At 37.2% G+C, this 16,120-nt stretch overlaps 1 protein-coding gene across 1 annotated transcript in view; it reads left to right on the top strand.

Moving 5' to 3' along the window:
• nrm (neuromusculin) overlaps positions 1-16,120 on the top strand; it is an 80,000-nt gene that overhangs the window by 51,889 nt on the left and 11,991 nt on the right. Inside the window, exons 17-21 of the mRNA XM_018028461.2 lie at positions 610-750; positions 2,325-2,361; positions 5,545-5,960; positions 8,027-8,134; positions 10,090-10,211. Of these exons, the coding sequence (XP_017883950.1) occupies positions 610-750; positions 2,325-2,361; positions 5,545-5,960; positions 8,027-8,134; positions 10,090-10,211 (824 nt within the window). The remainder of the gene's footprint in view (positions 1-609; positions 751-2,324; positions 2,362-5,544; positions 5,961-8,026; positions 8,135-10,089; positions 10,212-16,120) is intronic.

The raw sequence follows: 16,120 nt of genomic DNA, 5'->3' as shown, positions 1-16,120 counted from the left end.
AATGTAAAAAATGTTATCACAAAAAAGGGAGGAATGGAAAAATTTTCGACTAATCAGGTCGATGAAGAAATTATTCACATTGGAGTATCGCTTGGTGTGGGTCGGAGGTTGCTTAAGTTTAAAAGATATTTCATCCGGGACGGGGGTTGATTAAAATGAAGAACCCTGTACACGCACATAAACCCCCGCAATAAAGGTAGTCCGCGGTGAAATATTGTAGCGAGCAAGTGAATTGTGGATTAAATCTAAGCAGAAATATGAAAAGCTTCTCCTCCCCCACCCGCGGGAGAGATCGGACGTCTTCTATGTAGTTTCCTCTATTTATGTATGTGGGCAATATTTCACAGCTGTTGCCAACATTTGAATTGCACCTATCGGATGGACTATTTTATCTCGTTGCTTGGAAAACAGATAGTACCGTCCGGTTTTTTATTATTTGTAGATATTAATCAATCTATGAGATAAAAGAGTGAAGCAATTTTCGTTCTCATTGGTTTAAATGCTATCTTGAAAAACTGTGAAATTATCAATAGTATTTTTAATACTTAAACTCTTCTCGTTATTAAATCATGAGCAATACTAATTTGATTGAATGAACATAAATTGCAGGTCATATACCGTGGTGGCATCAATTGGAAGGGAATCTCCTTTTAATCATTATCGTCGCCGCAGTTGTTCTCATATTGGTGATAATCATCATCTGCGTGGTCATCTTTATCGTCTGCCGGCGCAAACGAAACCAGATGAAATGTAAGTTGCCAATTAACTTCTTAATTTATGATTGTCACTGTGATCTATTGTTCACAACGATCCGCATGACGTAGGTTCGTCAAATGGGTTATTTTCAAGATTAGACAAATGTTTTAATACTAATCAAACGTAACAAGTTTTAATTCTATAAATTATTCTTTATGTGAAATGATTTAGCAATTTATATTTAAAATTGTTATCGAATTAAAATCTTGAAGAAATCCATAGGAAAATCAATGATCATTATAATAGGCAAATATTGTGCCTCACATTCTCCACGCAAAATGGTACAACATAAATTACATTACATTATCTTAAGACAAATAAGTATTACTTTATGTAATAATTTGAGAATTAAGTATGAAATAATAGTAGAATTTCTCAAGAAGAAGTTTATTTATATCTATTATATTTTTTATTGTCAATCTAACTTCGTAATGACTTATACTCTTTTCACTAATAATTGGAAAAAAGTAATGCATATTTGTCGTTGCACAAACGTACATCTCATTAGTTTACTATCGAGATGGAAGTAAAAGAGAAAGAATATTGACATCAGTTCCGTTTGCTTATCCAAATCGTGTTAGAACGTGGTTCATTGTCTGATAATAAGCGAGACACGCAGGAAAGCACGACTTATAACTGCGGCATATCCGGACGAAGTTCTCATCGTTTCGTAATCATTCCACGGGACGTCCCGCGACGGTAGAAATTATTATCGCAGGAAGTAGATTTCAATTCAAAATTGCATGATGTGCTTTAGATCGAGTTGAAAGTGAAACGAGGATAAAAAATGAAAAGTAATAATGTAAGCTCCGTCAGACCGAGGAATATTATTTGTTTCCTATCAGCTTTCGTGTCTTGTATATTTTTGGAGTAGCGTAGAACAAAACAAGCCGAGGCGTTGTCTTATAGCTCAGAACATTTTACAAGTCCAGACGTGTATAAAAAGTAACATTAATTACCCATTTCACCTGACTGCAGCCACCGAATCGTTTAACTGAAGCAATTCTGAATTAAATAAATGGACTTGATAATTGCAAAAGAATTAGAATAATTTGCCAATTTGTCATTTTATTAATATATTAATTTAAAAAAAGACTTAAGTCTTTTATAATCTGTATTTTCGAACGATTAGATGGCTGCAGCCAGTCCCGCATAAAAATCACGCACTGCATAACGTTATTTTGCGTTGTTTTTATCGCATAGTTCATGCTAGTTACAAGAAAGAAATAAAAACATCGACACAAGCATGTCTATTGTGTTACGCAATAGTATATAAGGTAGATGGACGATGCGAATTTCCCATTTTGGATGCAAAGACAAGTACATACATAACATGTATACAAATTGTTAAATATCACGAGCCTGTGCTGCGCCATTCATAAACGTACCTCGAAACATTGTCGATTTTAAAACAGTTTTGTTACATCATAAAAATCGAGTCGGGAAATGGAGATTTTGTCAAGCGCAGCGCAGGACTCGTTCTTCAGGTAGAGTCTTCACTAACACAGAGAAACTGATACGTTTTCTGCTCTACTTTTTTTAATTTGGACTTGCTAAACAAAACACAGACAGTAATCGGGTGGTCGAGCTGGAGGAACGCGAACAGTAAGTACATACCCCGAAACGCATTGCATGGAAAACACTTTACTCTTACCATTTCGCTCCGCACAATTATAGCTTCCCCTTTCCCCTTCACGTTCTCTCATTCTTGCCTGGTCACTTCGCGCGAACCGCCCTTATTTCGAGAGGTTACCCCAATTTCCGACTGCCTGATGCACAACCCTTTTTTTCGGCCACGATATTGCTGAAACGTGCACTACCTGTCGGGGGAAACCGTACCTCGCCTGCTTCATGAAACGACTTGCATGCGCAGTGTCACCACTAATAATTCACTTGGATTTTCGCCACTGTTTTGCGCAACACGCTTCGCGGAAATGTAATGCAGGCTGGACGTTCACTGTCGAGGAATTCACAGAGCCACTTCGCAGATCAATGCAAAGGCTACTTAAAAGTTGCAAATCCTATGCTCTTAACTATTGATTATGTACAGTAATATATATATATAATATTTAAACGATGCGCAATATATATAAATAGATTTAAGATTCATAGCATATAAAGTGTGATATTTCATTCATCCGACGTTTCTTAACTCGCTAAATGGCTCCTTTAACTTCTCTCTCGAACTGGTGAACACTCCGCGCGTAACAACGTGTTCAGGACTCGGCAGTTACCGGAGATACTAACTCGATGTAGGTAAATCTCGTTATGCGATTCATCGATAGAATTATCGGTTCTATGTATCGTTAGTTTAGGCGACGTTCGGCGCTGAATAGGATTTTGGGTGAATTCCAGTTTCCAGGAAGTGAACGAGCTTCTTTTTCTAAATAGTGCTCACTTTAAAACAGAAATTCTGAACTGAGATTTCTCTAATCGTTCACAAAAAATGATGTTTTATATGTACAGATAATGAATATTCTTGCACCTTGCATGCATTTTTTATATTTTCCGCACATCAAGTGTTTTAATTACGTTAGAATGAGACGAGAAAACGATTTATTTTTATAAAACGTGTTAAGAATATTGATAATAATTATTTCGATCATTTTCCTGTGAGGTGGTAATTGATATTAGATAGAAATTGGAGGTAAAAACTAAATATGACAAAATTACACATAAACTAACTTTTGGGAACAAATTCGTTCCCAGTAGACACGTTATTTATTCAATATAAACAAACGAAGCCAAAAACACATTTTAATGAGCATTGGAACATCGAAAATAGAATCGGGGAGACAAACTTCTATGATCAATCGCTCCAGTGCAAATTTGAACGCTTAAACACCTGCTACATAGCCGCTCACCCGTTTGAATCGTTTTGCGAATCACGTAAATAGAGTCTCTTTCACTAGATGGTTAGATATGTACTTAGACACAATGTTAATCGTATCGTGGCGCTAAATGTACACGTAGTTATCGAAGCCATGACTTATCGACTTTATTGGTGTGCGTTAATGCAAGCCAGAGGCCCTCTGTGATATGTGTAGTGTTCACGAGATTGTCTCCGATCTGCAATCTCGCAGGAAACCTACCCCCTTCCCTCCCCCTACGCCCACTCTCTCTCTCTCTCTCTCTCTCTCTCTCTCTCTCTCTCTCGACTACGTATTCTCTGTCCGTGCCTGAATGCATGTCCCACTGCATAATTTAGTGACCACTTCCGGCTTATAATAGTTTAGTGTCGAAGTCTGCACCGCGCAGGAGATACGGTCAGGTAAGGTGTTGCTTTGTTGCGTTGCACGAGGGAGGAAGTAATAGCGGCGGAGTTCTTTGTTATTCGAATCGTAACGCTGTCGTGTGCCGTTGTGTTGTATAATTTAGGGACGATTAGTTATGTCTACTGCAACAGTCCTCCAACCCTTTACTTCTTATTGCCATTCTGTCTCTGTTAGTTTGTCGCAATAGTCAGTTCTATTCTGTGCTGCTAGGCAGCGGAGGACATTTTCGGAGGTGAAAGGTAGGTGAAGGGATGCATGCCCGATGAGTAGAAATCTCTCTCTCTCTCTCTCTCTCTCTCTCTCTCTCTCTCTCTCTCTTTCTCTGTATATCTCTCTCTCTCTCTGTTATTGAGTTGGCTGTCGTTCAAATCGTGACCTGAAACGAAGAATCCTTCTGCCGGTCGCGAATTTTTCTTCAACGCCTGGTGAATATTTAACCGTAAGACGTCTCGCGTTTCAACGTGAACGTGCTCAAATTATCGTGACAGTTATAATCCTAATAAAAATCTGATCGATTCAAGGAATTCGCGTTGTTAGCAGTTCTTTAAAGAGAATCGTAAATAATACTAAAATGAAATAAGTTCTGTTTAGATAATAAGAAAGGGAAACATATTAAGAAATCTAATTTGAGTGATCGACAGGGTAGAGATTCTCTAAGAACGAGTTCGATCACTCTGTGCAAATCGTAGTCGAAATAATTAAAAGGATTCTTCGTTATACTGGAAGCAAACCCTTTTAAGTGCTGTGTCCATATTGTTACTGATGTTCTCGTGTAATTCAAATAATCTTAGATACAGTATTCGGAACGAAACGATCTGATCAGCGGAGGGGGCGAAATCGATTCTCTCGACCTCTGAAACGGAGCGCAGCGAATCGTGCAAATCCTGTTTCCCCTGTAATGTGTATACGCTGCAGAACCCTTTGAGATTCTCATGGTTATCCGTTTTATATCGCATACCGCGTCCATGCTTTTGCCTTAACAGAATTTGGCCCGTTATTGAATTTTTATAATCGAATGAAATCAGAAAGGAATTCAAGATATGACTTTTAAATAAAAATAATCAGTATAAAGTATCTGTCTCCTAAATTATATATAAATTCGTTTAAAAATTCATTTAGAGATCCATTTTAAAATTCGTTTAGATGTTAAAACCTGCACTACTACTTAAGTTATTATGCACCCGAGTTGAATCGATAATCTAATTTAAATTAATAATGAAATAACAGATATTCTAAATATAAGGAACTTATTTCCTCCTAAGTTCTCGATCAATTTCTCTGTCCAATAAACCTTCGCTGATCAGATTATTACAATAAAAAATAGCAAATCCTGATTCTATCGATCGCATCGTCGATTAAAAATACTTGCAAAGTTATCACTGATTTCTGATAAAGTAACGTGAAATTGCACTAAATCCCAATTGCTCAGAAGTCCGGCTTCGAATACCGTAAACATGGAACACAGCACTGGGAAGGGTGCAGCCGTGATATTTGACGATCGTTGCGAATCTAGTCCAGACGGCGGGCCACCGAGCCCGACGGTGTCGTCCCATTCGACTCAGACGTCGCCGGTGCACCCAACGGCCGCGCCCAGGTGGCCGCTGAAGCCGGGCGTTCTGGTTCACATAAATCGTAGCCACAGCCTGCGATCTGGTCCCAGCCTCAGAGTGAACGAGACGCTGATGCCCGGCGGCCGAGGTAACGAGGAGAGGATCGGCGATCGTTTCCTCGTCGAGACGACGATCGCCAAGGTGGCCGCCGGCAAAGCGTTCCGAAGACGGAAGACCGCGGGCACCGCGCAGGGTACCGTATCCTTGGCCGGTATGCATGACGAGGGTATGCTCGCCAGGGCTAATAAAATTAAGGCGATGTTCGGCGTACAGCTTAAAGAGCAGGCCACTCTGCCCGGCATCTCCAGAGAGAAGACAGGTAAGTTCGCTTGCGAAACGGATACAGATATCCCTTGTAGAAGACATGTAATTAGATTCCGGAAAATGCAAAAATCATGTTGTACGAAAATTAATGAAACGTCATATTCTTTTTATATAATATATACATATGTATATATTAAATACATTATTAAAAATTTTCAACATATACTGAATGAGAATTTCTCTAATTTGTTCATTATACTACATTGAAATCATGTTACAAACGTACTGTTATACGAGGGATACATGTATTAAAATTATGTCAATTTTTCGTAATGATAATGAGCTTTGCCAATCGAAATTACGTATACATTACGCCTTTAAATTGTTACAATTTGTCCAAAGAAACTTTTGATGGCTAATCTCAATGCATAGAGTAAAGTCATATATAAAAACTGCTAATTTTATAAATGTATTTAATAAAAAAATAAAATATTAAACAATAATAATATAAAACTGATCTGATATTAAATATAAATATTGAAAAATAAAGAGTAATATTAAAATCATAACGTTTTCGGTTAAGCAAATAAATGTACAACATCTATAAAAGCGATATTATTTTCCGAATGCGTAATCGATTGCCATGAATGCGGATTGAAAAGAGCGAAGCATCATGGAATGAAATTGCAACAAATTGCGATTTATCGCGTAAATTATCGCGGGACTGGTTAATTAAAAATACGGCGTGGCCCCGGCTGCGATTTCGCAACGCGTTCGTTCAAGTGTACCGAATATTTGATAAGCGCACGGCTGCGATAACAAGATTTGATGCTCGTTCACGCGAGAAATGCGAGCCACATGTAACAGTTCGCCAATATTTCAAGAAAAAAATTGTGCAGTCGAATTCACGGTTGATGAATTACCATTAGCATAATATAATGACATATATATGTGCATTAGATGGTGCCTCTTGTTTGAGCTTCGCATTTTATATATTCTCTATTACAAATACGAATTACACATAATATAAATTTCATGAGAATTTATATCATTATAATTATTATATAAATGCAGATCAAAGAAATGGGAGTACAATCTATTATATAACATAATATAAAATATATATATACATATACCACGTGCAATTAGAAAAAATTGGAAAGAAATATGAAAATTAATATACTTAAATAATTTTTTAAATCATGTTTTGTTGCATTTAATAATTGAAACCCTATCAAATAATAGAGTATACATTTATTAACCATATAATTTGTTAACAATCCAGATGAAAGTACAAATGAACTGTAAGAGGTGCGTGTAACGTAGGCATGGATTAAAGAAGGAAGAAAACTCGCAGGAAAAGGAGTACTAATGTGTACTTCCTGTAATTAGCGTGTTTAATGTCGTTCGCGCTAACGTTGTTTATTAAATGCAGATGCTGCTCCACCGTACAGGGGCAAAAAACTAAATTTCTCACTACCGCTCTTTTTAAATTAAACTAATAAGAACAAAGTTTTATCACCGAGGAAACACTACTAAAGAGTGGCAGTGCCCGTGTAATCGTTGGGGCAATGAATGGGGCTCAAAACACAGTCGGTGATCGCTGTTTTCGGTGAAGTTAGAAGGAAATTGCATAGGACCTTTCTTGTATCTGGGAATTAGAGCTACAACTTTTATCTGAAACATTGGCGACAAACAAAACTTGGGCGAAAGAAAAGTTTCTGCAATAAACAATTTTATTTATTAGTTAATTAATGAAGCTAGTGAAAAGTAAAATAATTTCTCCTCGGTGGTTTTACTAAAAGATAATAATTACGATAATAATAATAATGTTGCTACTCTATTATTAGCGATTAAATATAATTTTTAGGATATAAATGGATTTACATTTTTTAACGTAGCCATTTTTTGTTAGTTGCGTATGTTGTTTGGTATTGTACACAAATTATTTAGCATGTTTTTCTTTCATTGTTATTATACATTTGATTTTTAGATTGTACCACTACCGAGATTGTACATACGACATTACTTCAAAAATTGTGATGCATGAAAGAAGAACATGCTTTCCTCGTTTGCATCGTTGCTTGTTCCCTTTTTTTTTTATTTTGTGTGTTCCCTTAGCCGTGACTTACAAAAGAATAGCACCGCGACAACGACCGTTGCATGCAGAATCGTCGTTCGAATTAAACCGAGGCAACGTCTCCCGTAAGCGAAAAAAGCCAGGAGCAGGTACGTATAATAATTAAAAAAAAAAAAGAATGGCATGACTCCCTTAATGATTAAACTGCTTCTTGGGACTTGAGATTTGATTGTTTTAGCAAATCTTTGCTCGTGAGCAAACATCTTCAGCGTAGAATAATAGTACAGGAGATTATTAAAAAATTTGTTGAATATTTACCGCGTTATACTAGAAAGCATTTTAAAAGATGCTGAAGAGAATAGAAATTAAAAACGAAAGAGGGACGGTTATAGTTCGAAATTTCTTTTTTTAATCTACTATAATTTACGGATTATATGTCCAGTTTCTTTTGTAATATAAAGTGAAACAGAATGATGAAAGGTGCAGAGGTAATATAATAGGTGGAGGACCAAATATTTTTCTTTCACTTGGAATAAACTGTTCCGTGAGTCGATCCAATAATTTTTGTGCACGTCACGGATATTGATTAAACGCAAGTTATAAATTTAACATTGACAGGAGCCGTTTTGTAAAGCAGGAACAGAGTTTGTAAATAATACCATTTATATCCTGCACCTTCCATGTACGCGTTTGACATAATAATAAAAATTCCAAAAAACAGTACTGTAAAAAATTGGAAGATAAGAAGAAGGAATGTAATTAATAACTGAAATTATTCGTTTAAGAGTTATTATGGCAAATCTAAAATAATGATTGCACTCAAAAGCGTATACATTGTACAGTACAAATTTTGTATTGTATTTAAACTATATAAGAAGGTAATTGGTAATTGTGCCACGTGGCAAGACAGCTTTTCTAATTTCGTTATACAGAAATATAATCAGGATGTTCTTTATACATTAAATGGAATTAAATGTACCACTTATAGTTAGCAATTTTTTATTTAAAATCTTTAGTAGGATAAGGAAGTTTTAGAAATACTAACATTGTGTTAAAAAATTATGCACACGAAAATCTTATCTCGTTTCCTCAAACATACAATTACACAACAAATTTTTTATTTGATATAATAAACTCCTAACACCAACAACTTAAACTTAGTAGATCACACTTTAATTAAGGAAGTTCTTAATTACAGTTTAACTTCGTTTTATCGAGACACTAATCCAAACAGTAGTTCTGTTACCCAGAATGGAAACACTAATCAAGAGACGCCAAATATACTCCATTGTCCATTTCAATTTCCTTAGTTCTAGACTCACATACCTGTTCACTTACGCTAGTGTTTGTAATTACACGTGAATATTTATCAATTCAATTCTCTGTCTCTGGTTACTGATTGTCTCTTGACTCTCTTTATCTACTTGCACTCGAGGTTCCACTTACCCTCTATAAACAGAGTTTACTAATTCGTGTTAATAAAAACGTGAGAAATTTTTGAAGGATGTTTAAGGAATTTGGAAAGATTACTAGAATTTTTGTGCGTAGAAACGCAGTTCAAAAATGTTACAGGTTTTTATTAACATCCAGTAGAGCAAATTTTTGGAGAAGGGCACACGATTTTTTCTGGTATACAAGCAATCTTCACAAGACTATTAATATTTTAATCGCACAATGTTAATAGAATATGTGTGAAAATAAATCATGTATACAATATGACAAAGTTACATATATATAAAAATTAATAATATTAACTTCAAATTAATTGTAAGGGAAAAGTGTTATCATTAACTTTGTCTAATAGTATATAGGTAACATTTTATCTGCACATATTCTAATTAATAATACATGCAAGATTAAAATATTCAAAGTTGTAGGTCACTCCAAGAGTCTTCGTATATTTCCACATTTTTTTCATACAAAAATCCGAATATTTTCAATAAGAATCAAATTCAAGAGATTTGAAGAATAAGCAAAGGCTCTTGCATGACCAGATTCCAATGCACGGGGACTTTTTCACCGTAGCAATTCCCGAACATATATGTACACACGCTGGTGGACGTCTGTCAGATTAGACGAATTCATGTTTCGTTTGCGTTTACAGATCCCAATCAAGCTGCGAATAACAATCACGTGAACAGCGTTTCGGAGGGCCTGCCCGAGTCCGGGACGAAGACGTTTTACGAGAACCTGCCGTTCCACGGGATGCAAGCACCGCCTAACAAGGTCAGTATAGCATATGAAACTCGTCCCATGCACGAAAACCTGAGCTCGTTGTGTTCGTTTCTCTTGGCATGACGTCTCTCCTTAACACAGACACGACTTCACTTTGGCTATCAATTTCCTACTAGTTCGGCTAGTAAGATGCAAATATTACAACCTAAATATGTACATTTAGTAGATCCGTACCATTTCTATTTCACTAGAATCGCAGCACGTAAATCGCTTTCAATTGAATGTTGGAATTTGCTGCAAATCTTTTCGTGGAATAAATAAATCTCCTATCGAAAAATGCGAAATATTGATAATAAGTACTGCTGGTGAATAAAATTCTGGTTTCATTTTATAAAATGTTAGAGGTAAAAAAAAATTTTAGTATTACACTTCTGTATAATTTAAAAAATAATTTCATTTATTTACGTATATTTTAATTACTTATCAAAACAAGATATTATCATTCAGCTATAATTATCCCACTCAGTATTTGCGATAATACTCGACACAACCCCTAATCTCTGACAGCCGCAAACAATTCCCGTTGGAATTAGTATTAGCATTAGCTGATCCTCCCCAGCTAAAACGAACTGCATAACTATAACTAGCTGAATCAACTGAACCCGCGGAGAGGCACGTGGTCGGTTTCCACGAACGCGGTGCAACGAAGCGGAACAATGCGTCGTTACGAACGTTAAACCGTCATTATTTAATTGTAAGCACAAGCGTACCGTCGCGTCGGTAGTTGAGCGTTAACCACGTGCTACTCTCCTTGAAATAGAACGAGCCGAGAGAGAAAGCCGAATGGGGAAGGAGAGAGAGAAAAATGGAAGGGTTTACCCCTTGGCGTTAATTAACGCCGGTTGGAACACATTGAGAGGACCGTCGTCGTGGGTGAAGAGTAGGAGGGAGTACGCGATGATAGAGATCTCGAAAATCCGTCGAGCCGCCTAACAGACCTAATGATAGGACAAACGTTCTCGCTCGCGCGAACGGAGACGAAAAGGGGAGAGAGGATGTGGCATGGCTCGAGGGTGAGACGGAGGGGTAATTTGATAAAAGAAGGTCGAAAATATTAGGAGCAGTCGAATACTCGAGGGCTCCCTCAACCGCGAAACGCGCAACCGGAAAATCAGCATGGAATAATCGCATTATAACAGGCTCGAGTGGTCGAGTGGTCCTCGCAGTCTGAGCCTTTCCCAACGAGATTGCCAGCGAGGATACAAGAAAACCGCCTCCATATTACGCTTTTTAACACACCTGAGAAACAGAGAAATAGAGCTTGAACAGCTTTAACAAGTTCTACGAGCTTAGTCTCTTCAAAATATGGACTAGAATCTTTATTTATAAGAACTGCCTGAGTGACAAGTATAAATTGATTCTTAACACTGAAATTCCTAATTACTCAAGAGACGAATGAATAAAGAATCATAGTGTCTCATTAATTCCACGGTTGACAAATGGGCTCAAGTGTTGCACGTCATACTATAATACGCATTATTAGTAGAATCAATTAATAAACTGCGTTATTAGACATTCCATTGGGATTAAGGGCTGTTCTTGCATTTTATTCACCCTCCGAACGGAAGTGGCATCCTTTTACGATCTTACGGGATCTCTTTAGGCATCGACACACACTGTTCGGTTTCATGCGTTGAATAATAGACCTGGCGTAAGATCCGGCTAATGCGTTGTCTCGTATGTAAACAGGAAACGGAAGGGATCGTCAACTTTTTATGACGCGAATATATTAGGCGATGTATTTTATGAGAATGTTATAGAGGTTTGAAATATTTACGGTTGGAGCCTGACGGAGTTCCACTGACACGGAAATCGTTAAATTTTAAAACGAATCAAAATTGACTGCATATTTCATTGGTAGAAAACTCGATTTCGCAGATTACGTAGATTTCTTAGACCAGTCAACGCTGGTTTCCCACAAATAAAATTATAAAAAAATCGATAACCGGCGCACTTGAAGTTCGTCCCGTCTGAAAATTCGTCAGGCCCTCTTCACCGTTTCTGTCAAAGCGGTAGAAAATCGCGGGAAGGGTTGGAAATCACACACAGACGGGGTTAATTCCCTCTTATTTAACCGAGTGTCTCCGTAATGGCCGTATCGGAAGCAGAGGAATGGTTCGTATCCCGAAGTAATTGAGTATGGATAGGAGAGGCGTTCGCGAACAGAGCGAGGCGGATGGATATTAAATGGAGGAGACCCTTTGTCAGACGTCTTCTAGTCCCGGAAGCTTTTACCCGCGGCTAGTTCCACTACCGTCGGAATCCATATTTCATTCGCGGCCACCGCTCTCGACAGCCCACCCGCGACAGATTATAACGCGTTAATTATCGATCGGCGGTCGCCTCGCGCGTCCAAATGTTTATTTGCTCGCACATCGGCAAAACCACTATTACTTTATATTCGACAAATCGATGTGTTAACAAATTAAAACAAAGTAAAAACACATTGTTTGTAATAAATAAATTATACATTTTTAAGACGGAATGTAGTTGCCTCGAATATATTTTATATAAACATTAAATGAATAAAAATCATTTATAAATGATTTACCTCATTTAAAAGAAAAAGTTACAAAGTCGCCTAATGCATTATGGAGAATGAAACTGCAGCAGGACCTACCCGTTACTTCCACGGAAGTTTGCCAACGTTGATGGATGAAAAATTATACACGACTCCGCTCGAGTAGTTAATATCTCGCAGACATTTTGGAAATAAAGATCACGTCGCAGACGTAGAGTTTATGACTGCACTTTTCGTTTAACAACGCAGCACAGAATTTTTCAACTAATCTCTCAGGGGAATTCGTCTTTCATCCGGTCCTCGAGATATTTTAATACAGTAAACGTGGGTTAAAAGCCAAGTTTTATTTTCACGACTTTGCTAGTATCTGGAATTACACGGACACGAACGATAGTTCAAGTTTCCTTATCAAGCACGGTTTACGTGCGTTCAAAGATCAGATCGTAATTGTCCTAGTAAATTTATAATTACTTGATTCTAATGAGGCTCGATAAGAAATTAAAACGATGTCCAATACAGGTCGATCATGCATAAATCTGAAATTGCTAATTATCGAAATAACCTGATTCGACGGATCCCGCGTATTTACATTTGAAAAGAGGGGACATAAATTACTGTCAAGTTGCTGGAAAAATTGCCCACTGCGCGCTCGTCACGTTTAACGGGTATCAACCGTGTTTATCGCGCGTATAATAATTTTTGCGTCCCCGGCCCTCCGCAGTTGTACGGGATTATGCTTGACGGGAAACGCGGAATGATTAACGCGTTCGTCGAGTGTTCAGAAAGTATAAATTTCAAACCGAATTAACGTTCGCTAATTGCCAGGGTCGAAAAGCCGCGCGGCGATATGATTTATTCTATTTAAACTGAGTACGCTCGCTGTGTAATTATAACCACCGCCGATGTGCGCCACGAAATAATGTTTGGCCACGCGAATTAAAGGTATTAAATTTTTGGGATCGATGCAAAATGCGCAGGCTCGGTTTTTAACTTCCAAAAATTCAATTCCGCATTGAGCGACTGGTTTTGTTACATTTTATTTTACATTCCGTCCGTATTTGGTACACTTTAATCAACGCTAGTTAAAATGAACAAGATGAAATTGGAATCGAGACTTCATAATTTCAATATGACAGAAACAAGCTTCATATAAATTAGGAGATTATCTGTGCAAAATTTGATTATCTCATTCGTAGATGGTTTAGAAGGAAAGTATTTAGTTACGGGTCTATACCCGGCGATAGCTTTGATCATTCGGAGCACTCTCAGACCTGGGAACCTTATTCGCTTTTAGCCGAAACGCGTGAAAGGGAGCCTATAGTCAAAGCGATAGAGCGGAATAGCATCGCACAACAATTCCCACCTAAACGCTATATGAATTTTGCTTCTCAAAGGAACGTATTGAATCTGTTCAAAAAGAATTTCAATTAGATAATCGTACATTAATTAGTAAACACAAAATCTTAATAACTTTAGAATATTAATTTGAAAGCAATTGAAGAGATGATTTATGCGAAATATTTTGCAAATGAATAAATTACTGTAAACGAGCTTCTATTAAATAATAATTCGAAGAAACTGTCTCTTATATCACACATTTTTTGTCTATCTTCTTCTTCTTCATCTTGAACCGAGTCAAATTACTTTCAATATGCAATTCTTCTTTTCAAGGAAACTCTTTTACGTGACACATTTCTCTGCGTTATACAGGAAGACGTTTACGAGAACAGAATAAAAAGGAAGGCGTAAAATTTTTATAGAGTGCAGGCGTTAAATGAAAATACCGGCTGGAATTAGGTTCAGCTAGTAAAATATTTGTACGCTGCAGACAATACAATATCCTTGTTCATTTATTTAAATATACTAGATTAGGTTATTAAAGAAACGAATTTCAATGTTTAACCACATGACATAGAACGACGTCTGAGAAATTTCACGAGCCATTATAGATTTTGACGTCTCCGAGACGTCAAGAACTTAACTAATATTAATTAGTAATAGAATTTAAATAGTATATTTCGGACGCATCAAATTGTGTTCTATTTGTATGTCAAGGAGTAAACTGGAACGGAAGGCACTTATCTCGTTGAATTTAAATGTGTAACGCCGGACATATTAATTGATATTTTAAGAAATTTCTCTCTCTATCGATTCTCTAATAATACATTCTTTCCACTTTTAATAATAATTACTGGATAATTAGAAAAATGTCAGACTACGAGAATTTCCCGCTACGGTTGTACAATTTTAATTGGCGGCCTGTTTACATTCCGCCCCGTGTTCGTTAATCAGCGTGCAACAAGACAAACTACGGGTCAACCTTAAATTATTAAAGGCCAATTTGAAACCAGACCTCCGATACAAGGTCTTTACAATGCCACCTTCGTTGGTTCATTAAAAAATAATTTACCTCGTCCCGAGACGGAGAAACAGCCCGTCCACTATTTTTATTTCTTTCAACCCGTATAATCTTGCGACGCAACACCTGCGACGTATACAAGTCCGTGTGTTTCAGCCTTAATAATCCATTAACGTTATTTAAAAACGCTACAGATTATTTTGTTGTCGCGAATGGACGGGCACGGTCGGAAAAGAAATTAATTCAGCTTTTAATATAAAAGATTTGTATGTACCCCGAATAGAAGTGCTTTTCCTTTTCATTACTCTCTGAATGAAAGGGGGAACGCAAATATCTTCAAGAACGTTCGCAACGACTCGTTTTAATTATAAAAAACGGAATTACCGCTCGTTGCAATTAAACGAAACTATCTTCGTTTGTGAATCTTCCTACTTAATAATTCGTCGCGAAGTATCCCTGTCCAATTGGAATTGCAAAGTAGTTCCGCCAAAAAGTCTGCGTCGCAAACGTTCTCGTCGACCCGTGGCGCTTAACCGAAAATTGGCAACGCGCAACAACCGTCCGCTTCCGACATCAAAGGCACCGAGTAACAATGAGTAAAAAGTTCTCTCTACAGAACGCTCCTAATTTCGGGAATGAAAACGAGCGAAACTTGTGCCACGGCAAGGAGACGTGACTGTCCGGCTCGAGGAACTAGTCGGACGAGAGAAAAATGAGTGGAAGGGAAACAATTAGCCCTCGAACGACGAGTTTCCATTTGAACCGATTTGGGAAAGCGAATTGCGATGAAACCATTTAAATGAGTTCACGAACCTTTCCTCGTGTGTCGAACGCTGATCCTTGTCGAGATTCAATTCTCCAATGGAATTCCTATCGAATTTTATCATCGTTCAACGCTTCTATACTAACGTGAAGGAATTTCTAGTTATGTACCGTGAATTACATTATCTACTCTTTCTAATATAGACATAAATACGTAACTTTTAACGCATAATTTCTTATATTCTAATACATAATTTT

The sequence above is a fragment of the Ceratina calcarata genome, unplaced genomic scaffold, assembly GCF_001652005.2.
Source record: "Ceratina calcarata isolate Rehan_Ccalc_2016 unplaced genomic scaffold, ASM165200v1 scaffold453.2, whole genome shotgun sequence".
NCBI lineage: Eukaryota > Metazoa > Arthropoda > Insecta > Hymenoptera > Apidae > Ceratina > Ceratina calcarata.
This window is presented reverse-complemented; position numbering and strand designations above follow the sequence as displayed.